Raw genomic sequence first — 9,259 nt, forward strand, 5'->3', positions numbered from 1 at the left:
GCATCTTCATGTACATTACCTTTTTTAAGCCTGATAAAATCCGGGTAAGGTGTTTTCCCTATTTTACACACACACACGTATTTATATAAATGTATGAATGTGTATGTGGCCAAGCTGAGGCCCAGAGGACGAGGCCTTGCCCAAGGACACAGCAGGTGCAGGGCAGAAGTGGGACCTGACACTTCTCGGGCTCTGCTCTTTTTCCTCCGCACCACACTGCTGCTTCAGCAAGGAGGGGGCAGCATCTTGCCTTCCCTCCTTTCCCCTCTCCCCTCCACTACCTGGGAAAATCAAAAGCAGTGGCAGTAGAGGCCTGGCTGTGGGATCTGAGGAAGTGTCTTCACTTACGCTTGGTTTTGTCTAACCTGGGCCCCTCGGTATCTATAACAAGGGCAGCGATGACCCTTCTTGCTCCCAGCAAGAGCCTCTTCATTAACAACCACCGGCTTCTCTATCCGTCTTTGCTAACGGGTTGGAATAAGGGATGTGGTCTCAGAGCTGGAGGAGGGAACACATCAAGAAGCCTGGGAATCCAAGAGTCAGGCAGCTGAGGTTTGGAGGGCAGGCAAGGAGGCGTCCACACAAATGCCCTCTCTTTCCCATGGGCCAAGTGCCAGGGCGCAGTTCCCTCTTTGTACAGCAGAGGGCGCACACAGCACAGTCACGGCGGGACGTGGCTCGTGCCTTAGTGCTCCAAGTCTTCCAGGTGCAGGGTGCGCCTGCCGGGTGGTCAGATCTTTCCTCAATTAAGAAAGAACCTGGGGCTTTTCTTCCATTTTGGCACCCAGGGAATTAGTCCTTCCGCCTATCTGTGGAAAGAGACACCCCCATCTCTCTCCTCACAGCAAGTAAAGGCAGGGAGGGATAGAGGACCTCTCCTCCCTGCTCAGGGCTCCTTACTTCCTCCTCCCCAGAGCCAGCTGAGTGGGAGGGAAGGGCTGAAAGAGAGCAGGACGAGATGGAGGGAAAGGATTCTCTGAGTCATGAAAGAAAGAAAGTGCCAAAGACCTAACAACAAATTTATCACTTTTTAAAAACAAAATTTCCCCAAAAGTGAAGAGATAAGAAACAGATCCAGTGTCCATGCATTCCCAACTGCAGTCTCGGTTGCAGGACACCTCTTCCTCTCTCAGACCTGTGGTGGGGGAAAGAGGCAGAAGGAGGTGAGAGGTCATTCTGTCCCCTCCCCTGCTGACCATCCCATTTGTCAAGCACCTAACTTCTCAAGAAGTGTGTTCTGATGTCTGATAACAGTGGCTGCCCCTTGTCCTGTTTACACAGGGGAAGTGAGGATTGTAAAATCAAAGCTCAGGAAGTTATCAATGTGTCCACCTCCAGGCAGGGAGGGACTCTGCCCACCCAGCCTGGGCAGGTGAGGATCTCCCTTTGCGTTCCAAATGTCCCTTATCAAGAAAATCCATGGTCCACTTCTGTCACCCATTCCAGGAGTCAGAAGTCCTACATAAAGTCTAACCTCAATCCTTCCTGCTGCAGCTTAATCCCATTTCTCTTGGTCAGAGATGCAAGTTCTCCTACCATAAGGATAACTTTTCAGTGACTCAAGCTGGTCCTTTGTTTCCCTTTTTCTGGGCTCCAAATATTAGCCCCTTACTTTTGTCCACACAGCTTGCTGTCCTGTAGCCCTGGCAGCCCAGCCCTGGGGTCTTACCGAGTTGGTCCCCTGGGAATCCAATGGTGGTATATGGGTAGAGGGTTCCTCTGTGCTGGGCTTCTCACTGCCCCTCTCCTGAGTTTTAGGGATGGATTCTGCAGGCTCTAAGGAGGGAAAATGGGTGGTGGAAGAGGTAACATTTATGAAAGCCTTAGAAAGAAGGGATTGCTTCTGCTTACTACACCCCATACCCCAGTGGTCCCTGACAGGGGCCCAGGACTGGGTGTAATCTAGCAAGACCAACATCATCATGATTACTACTATAGGTTTGCTATTTTTTATCTGCAATCAGAAAAAAGACAGAATAAACTCTCCTACAAAAGTTAAAATTGGGGTATAAACTCAATGTGTAGCTAAACCCAACCTGAACTGATATGAGGCTATTTTTAGTCTTTATTATTTGTCTCATTTGGTGAGACCACTTACTGGATTGCAGAAATATTAATGTGCTTGATTATAGGGTACTATGCTGGGGCTATTACATAATATACAATATATATACTATATCTCCTTTATAATATTGGAAAAATTCTGAATTCTAGAATACATTTAGGATAAGAGATGGTGAACATGTATAAGACCACTGCCACCAGCTTCCATTTGGTGTATACTTTGTATGTCAGGTGGTGTGCTGAGAACCAGTCTCATTTAATATTCACAAACAACCCAATGAAGTAGGCACCATCATTATAATTTCATAGACTGAGGTTAAGTAAGTTGCTCAAGGCCTCTTGGCTGGTAAAGTGACAAGATTCTAGCCTGTGAATGCCGTTCCCCTTAAGGTAGGTTCCCCCAAGCAGCCTCAGTAGGAATCTTTGCGGTCTGAGTTGGGAGGGGTTAGTCGTTCAGTAAGGAAAGGGAAGATTAAAATATATGCAAAACATGCAAATATATCCATATCCTTGAGATAGATTTTGGCTACTACTAGACCTCTCCCAGGCTCTAGCTCTTTCTCCCTCCCCCCAGTAGATAAGGCTTGCCTCCTGCTGGGCTGGGAAGCAGGATGCGGGGCCCTCCCCAGCCTGAACATACTTTGTGCTGTCCCAGAGGTGCCCAGCCTTGACTCCGCTCCTGCACCTGTGATCCCAGGTGGGCAGGACTCCTGGGTCCCTGTGCTCTCGGCGGCTCCCTCAGGCTCCTCCCCTTGTTCCTGTTGCCCCAGGTGATGTTCAACCATCATCTGGAGCTCTGGGGGTACAGAGAAAGGGAGGGAACATTAGACATGACTGCCTAGAGTCTCCCCTGTGGACCCCCAAATCCAACAGTCCCACTAAAGGGTTGGTGCACATTGCAGGTGTTTGACTTTCCCATCCACTGAGATCTGAAGGGGACGTTAGCTGGCCAAAAAGGATGGAGGAAAGCTAGACCATAAACAGTGCTTCCTTCACAGGTAAGGGAGGGGGTAGGGTAAGAGCCTTTAAGAACAAAAGATACTCATAGCTTGCTGGGATACATGGTTTCCCCTGGGGGCAGGAGGAAAGACTCAATGTAGATTCAAGAACTATTTGAGTACCTCCTAGGTGCTGTGCATTGTGCTGATGAGTTCACATGTTTTATTTATCTGGCATAGTGAGGTAGTACTCAAGGCTCAGTAGGTTAAGCAGCTTCTCCAAGGCCACTCAGCTAGTCACTGGCAGAGCTGGGATTCTGGCCTCAGGTGTCTAGTGACAGCCCCACCATGATAAAGGCAGATTCAATGACCTCCCTTCTTAAAGGGGCCAGTAGGTCTACTCTGCAGCAGGCACAGAGGAGAAAAAAGAGATGGGAAGGGTCTTCCGCACCTTTCATTGTGGGTGTGATCCTTGTCATCTTCTTCCGTTGCCGTGGAGACATTGCCAAAGTGGACTGCGAAGGACACAGAGCACAGATGGGTGCCAGCCCCCTTGCCCTCCTCCTCTGCCTTGCTGTGCTTTTGCACTGGAGCTTGGGGGTAGGTGTGAGCTTCAAAAAGTGGGGGACGAAAAGTCCTGCTTCCCCAGCCACCTCCACAATGGTGAGCAAGAAGACTGAGGGGTGCGTGTGTGGGGCATGGGATCCACTCATGCACACTTGCAGGAGTGCAGGGAAGAGGCAGTTAGAAGATCCTAGAGATGGAAGGCAGGGTTTTCGGGAGAAATCCCCTAATGAATCTGCGGGTTCTCTGGGCGAGGCTGAGTGGGAGAGACCAGCTCACCTTGAGAAGTGGGTTGGGGATCCGATCTTCATCTACTTCTGAGGGGAACAGGGAAAGAAGGTGATCAGGACAGGAAATCCAGGGGTTCTCATAGAGCTGACTTCCTGATCTGTCCCTTACATCCACCCCCAGGCATTTGGCCCTGACTGATGCCCTGGAACCACTCGTCCTGCTCTGCTGGCTGCCTCTGTCCCCTGTATCTAGTCTTGGCATTGACTCTGCCTTCTACATCCGTGCCTCAGATCTGATGGTCTCTGAAGGCAGAGTTTGTGGTCTTTTTGCTTTCTTTGTCCCTCTGAAGTAGCCATGTCTTTCTCTTTCCAATTTCCCCACCCCAGGGCCAGCCAGATCTGAGCCCTGCATAGGAGGGAACACTGACAAAGAACAGGAAATTGATTCCGTGCAGGGTCCAGGAAGGTACAATCATTTTCAGTAGCTGGAGGAAAGCTGGAGACCCAGGCCCTTGAATCCCAGTCCAGCGTATTGGCCTGACTGCCTCTCCTCCACTGGGCAAGCTGCCCTGACATTCGCCGGGACCTTGCTCTCTCCCTAGACCCTGATGGGGATGCTGGTGACCAGAATCCCAGCTGCTCCCTGAGCTGTTTCTAACCTTCCCTCCCCTCTAGGGGCTGCGCAGACAGCTGATGGAGGCGGTCCCTCCCCCTCACAGCTGACACTGCCTCTGGGGGTGGGGGCAGCAGCATCCCAGTTGCTAGAGGAACCTGAAAGGCTGTTGCCGCAGCAACCAGCACTCTGTTGACCACCCCAATTCCTGGGGGCTTAAGAGCCAGGTGGTCTCCCTTCCCTTCCTAGCACGGTTCCATCTTTCTGAAAGCGAAGGAAATCCTGCTCATCCAGGCCACTCTCCGGCCGGGGACTGAGGGGATCCCTGCCTCCCCAGATCTGCCCTCCCTCCACCTAGCACCACCTTTCCTCACTGGGACCCAGCTGTCCGCGGCAGCCCCCACTCCCTTCAGCAGCCCATCCTTCGGGTTACCTGGGGATGACTGGTCACTGGTCAACACAAGGGTGGCAGGGGTGGGGCGGCGTCTCCGAATCTGAGGGAAAGTGGGAAAGGGAGAAGAAGTCACGTGCATGTGGAAGCAAAAACGCCCCACCCAAGGCCACGTAGCAACGAAATCCAGGCCGGCCTATTTGCCACGCCACAGAAATTGCCACGTTGCGTTGGACCCACTGTCCAGGGTACACATCCTTGGTTGGGCCCATCCTCCCCCCAGGGGAGAGCTACTCCTGAGGATCCAAAAGACCCACTCCACTGCTGCCCCCATCCCCCTGTTCCATCTCTCACCTCCCCCTGTCCTGGCCCCAGCTCTCCATCTCAGCAGCTATATCTGCTCTAATGTATTGATCTCTGGCTTGCTGTCCTTCCGTCCATCCTGGATCAATGGTCAGAAATAACTTGAGAGGGCACAGGGTTTTCCCTCCATCTCCCACCCACCCCTCAAGCAGACATTAACATTTTGTGGGTCAGCGCTTGCAGAGAGCATCCCTCCAGTACACCCAGCCAGGAGGACAGCACAGGAAGGAAGGTCTGAATGTGCATCTCCTCCAGCCTGTGCCCTCATCCTCTAATGTCCTCCCTATCCTTGGACACATTAACATTCTGATTTGTCAAAAAATAGGGTTCAGGGAAATCCTCATCATGATAAACACAATATGAATGAAGTGGAGCCCTAGGCAGGACCCGGGTCAGGGACTGAAGTTTAGTTGAAAAAGCTTTTCATGGTCCTGGTCCCAATCTAGGAAATTAACATATAAAGCTGACCTCTGAGCCTCTGAGCCCCTCACCCCTGCTGTTCTTTTGTCATGCTGCCAATAAAGTTGACTGTTGTTGAAGTTAGCCCAAAGACTCCTGGGAGATGTAGTTTTTTTCACTTTCTCTGGAGCCTCTTTAAAGGCTTGGCTGAGTAGAAGGATGGGGGTTAGAGTCCCTGAAGCTTCCTCTAGGTCAGAAGTGGGAAGAGAAGGGCAGTGGGGCTGGGAGAGGGGCTTAAATTATCCAGGACTGAGAGGAGTAGGGTGAGGACACTGAATGATCAAATCCTTACCTCTGTGTGTCCATTATTTAGTGCCATCACCACTGGCAGTAGGGGATACGGGGTGGTGAACATCGTCCTCTCTGCTCAGAAAGTGGGTACGAGCTATAGCAAGAGGGGGTGTTAAAGCCCGAGTAGGGACTCTCCCCAAAGAAGAAACAGGATGCAGAGAATGGGGGTGTGTGGGGGTAGGGCATTGTTTTCCCAGGAGAAGCCAGTGGCATCTGTGTTTGATGACATTTCAAGGTCCCCAGCAGTACCAGTCCTTTGTGTGTGTGTGTGTGTGTGTGTGTGTGTGTGTACATATGCCTGCCCCGTACAAACATTAACTGTGAGTTGTCTCTGGCTATTCCTGGTGCAAATGGGCCGGGGACCAGCAGGCGGGCATGTGTGCTTCATGTATGCGCAGTGGGGGCCATCCTTTTACTAGGAGACTCCTTCTCTCTTTTTCTTTCCATCCTGGGGTGGGGAGGTGTTGGCTGGAGAAGAGTGGAAGAGATGGGGAGAGGGTGGGGTGGGGATGAGTTGAGATAACATCTGAGTTGGGAGCCTGAGAAGGAGGCTGCGAGTATGATGAGAAAGGCCTTTGAGAGGGCAGCAGGCTCTGTGATCTTGGACAGGTCCTTCCCTTAACCTATTGCTTTGCCTTGGACAAGGTTTCTAAGCACTCAAGAGTCCTTGAGAATTGTGATATCCTACAGCAGAGAGGAGGAAACTCAGACTTCCTGAAGCACCTCTGGGGCACCTGAACTATTAGGAAATAAGTAGGTGGTCTCTTGTCCATCTTTCCCTTGCACCTACCCCTAATCCTAGCTCCCAAGGTCTTTGAGAGAGGTGCTTTCACCTCTGATTTATTTCCAAACCAGTCACACCAAGGATCTGGAAGTTGTGGGCACCCTCCACTCACTCCCACTCTGTGCTCCGTAACTCAGAGCTTCCAAATCCTTCCACACTCCTGGGTTGGTCTGGGTTAGGAGCACTTGCCAAGCCTGGAGCTTTCTGCCTGCACACTTGGTAACACAGCAGGAGGGGCTGAGGTTAGACTACAGGTAGAATTTCAGGCCTGGGAGACAGATTTCTGAAGATTAGAGAAAAGCAGGCCTAAGTCCCAGCTCTCTTTTCTCCTCTGCTCCTTAGTACTGCCTCCTGCCCCTCCCTTGTCCCCCAGATCCCTGAACCAGCTGGCCTACCCATCCTCCTCCCAACACACACCTACTACACCTGCCGCCTCCAACACCAAACAGATGCAGGTGTCAGGCCCGGGCTGTGCCAGTGGGAGGCAGTTCTCTTTGGAACCTCAGCCCCAACCCCCAGAACCCACACTTTTGAGCCCTCTTTTCTGGGTCTTAGCCAGTCTCCTGCCTCCAGGCATAAGAGCCTTTTCCCTGACTCCAAGGGAACACGCCCATGCTAGTGGTTCTCCACCCTCCTCATCCTCAGGAGGTTTGTGAGTTCTCACCACACTCCCTCCTCCGGTCACACCTTGGAGGTCTGGAGATGTGACTCAGCCCAGGCCAGGGAGAGGATGCAGGTACCTACCCCTACCTCCACTTTGGGAAGCTAAAGTTACAGAGAGTGTGTACCTGCCCCTTCCCTTCCAGAATCCAGACCTTATTCTACTAAACAGCTGGAGCAACAGCAACAACAAAAACCACTCTCTCCAGCCCATCCCAAGAGGTCACAAAGTTTTTTCAGGTGTGGGTGCCCAGAGCCTGGCGGCTGGTTGGGGGAACCAGAGAAGTGACCTTGTGGGAAATCAATATTCTTTAGGAATGAAGATGTCTGGGCAAATGGACAGAGAACACAAAGAAATGGAGCAATGGTCAAATAAGCACATATTTGGCAAATGAGCAGTAGTAAGGTTCACGGGTGGTCACCCTCTCCACACATATGCTCAATCTTACCGAGACACACAATTGCTCACACTCTCAAACACTGCCCCCTCTGCCAGGCTGCTCTGAGCTAAAAATAGGCCAGGCCAGGAGGCTGGGCCAGGGCCCTGGACTCCCACCCCTAGAGCCAAGCCTGTCACTGTGCTTCTCCCTTGCATATTGTTCAGCTTGGACCCCAGCCCTTAGAAAGCCCCCACCTCTGGCCTCCCAGTGCCACTCACTCCTCCCACCCCCCAACCCCACTCCAAAGGGCAGGAGTTGGGAATAAGGACCATGTGCCCAGACTTGCAGAAAGAAGCCTCAGTCTGCAGACTCAACTACCCCTCTCCCCAAAGACCCAGCTCTCTCGGTTGTCCTCAGCCCCTTCCTGTCACCTCTCTGTGGAGCCTGGCACGGTGGCCTCCACTTAGGAGGGGACAAGGAGAGCTGTTTCTCCTCTTCCAACTCCCACAGTCCCAGGCTCCCTCCATGACCGACCCCCCTCCCAGCCCCTCCCGCACTGCTGCTGCTGCCCTCCAGCGCCGCCACGCCACGGAACTCAGAAACTCCGGCGGGGTCGACTGGGTGGGGGATGCAGGGGTGGTTAAGGGGGGAGGGGTCGAGGCCTCAGGCAGGCCCCCTCCCCAGGGCTGGGGAGGAAGAGAGTGACTCTCGCGGGATAGGCATCGAGTGGAGGCGCCAGTCCTTTGGTCAGTCTCAAAGAAGCCCAGATGTGGAGATGTGGCTCCGACGGTGGGGGAGGGGACAGAAGACCCCCAAACTGGGCGCGTTCGTCCTCAGAAAGGGGCGCTGCTAAGGAAGGGCTGGGCAGGGATCCCGGGTCCCACCAGTCCAGAGGTCCCTCGTCCTCTGTGGGGCGAGCACCCTGCCGCCCCGCCCTGCTCCGCACCTGCTCCGCCGCCTCGGGGTCAAGGTGCGGCTCCAGCAGCGGGACCGTGAACTGGATCTTCCGGGGGCTGTTGTCTTGCTCCATGGCTGCGGCGGCGGCCGCTGGGTCCGCGCTGCGGAGGGAGGGAAGGCGGCGGGACTGGGGGCTGGGGCGGGCGCGCTCCCTCTCCGCTCCGGCCCGGCCCCAGCCCGGCGCGCTCGGCTCCCGGCTCGCGGCTCAGCGCTCCCAGCTCGCGGCTCGTGGGACTCCGCAGCCGCCGATTGGCTCCGCACCGCCCCTCCCGGCGCCCTCCCCCCGCCCGGAACCTTAACCCCCTCGTGGCTGCGCCCGCGGCTGCGGGGTCACCGCCCCGCGGGCGGGCGAGTCCGGGCGTGGCCCGGTCACAGTCCCAGTCGACCCGGGCAGATGCCTAGGTATCCTCGGACTTCTGGGCAGGGAGTGGGGGTGGGGAGAGGCTACGAAGAACTTCTTTAAGGTGGGGCAGGTTTTAGGGTCTGAGGAAGTGGAGGGGCGCTGCAGGAGAGGAAGATTTCATTTATCATCTTAAAGGGGGTTGCATTATAGAGAAAAGGTAGA

General features: G+C 53.9%; 1 protein-coding gene across 3 annotated transcripts; it reads right to left on the reverse strand.

The window, feature by feature from the left end:
* Positions 1-1,005: 1,005 nt before the first annotated feature.
* PPP1R1A (protein phosphatase 1 regulatory inhibitor subunit 1A) lies at positions 1,006-8,924 on the reverse strand. 3 transcript variants are annotated; one of them, XM_012764590.2, is made up of 7 exons: positions 8,684-8,924; positions 4,843-4,903; positions 3,846-3,883; positions 3,454-3,517; positions 2,750-2,860; positions 1,670-1,776; positions 1,006-1,135 (listed from the first exon to the last, which is right to left on the reverse strand). In XM_012764590.2, the coding sequence occupies exons 1-7, from the start codon at positions 8,765-8,767 to the stop codon at positions 1,130-1,132; spliced, it is 471 nt and encodes a 156-aa protein (XP_012620044.1). In that variant the 5' UTR covers positions 8,768-8,924; the 3' UTR covers positions 1,006-1,129. The 3 variants fall into 3 exon arrangements, with proteins under 3 accessions (XP_012620044.1, XP_012620038.1, XP_075863446.1); XM_012764584.2 differs by having other exon boundaries at positions 2,705-2,860; positions 8,684-8,920; XM_076007331.1 differs by lacking the exon at positions 8,684-8,924 and adding an exon at positions 5,915-6,009 and having other exon boundaries at positions 2,705-2,860.
* Positions 8,925-9,259: the final 335 nt, after the last annotated feature.

This window comes from Microcebus murinus, chromosome 10, assembly GCF_040939455.1.
Source record: "Microcebus murinus isolate Inina chromosome 10, M.murinus_Inina_mat1.0, whole genome shotgun sequence".
NCBI classification, from domain to species: domain Eukaryota; kingdom Metazoa; phylum Chordata; class Mammalia; order Primates; family Cheirogaleidae; genus Microcebus; species Microcebus murinus.

Excerpts from the sequence above, each read along its gene's own strand:
- PPP1R1A (XM_012764584.2), bottom strand. The coding sequence starts at position 8,767 with ATGGAGCAAGACAACAGCCCCCGGAAGATCCAGTTCACGGTCCCGCTG. Across the intron at positions 4,904-8,683 it reads ACCCCGAGGCGGCGGAGCAG|ATTCGGAGACGCCGCCCCAC; the intron begins GTGCGGAGCAGG and ends ACTTTCCCTCAG. Across the intron at positions 3,518-3,845 it reads TCCCCAACCCACTTCTCAAG|TCCACTTTGGCAATGTCTCC; the intron begins GTGAGCTGGTCT and ends TGTCCTTCGCAG.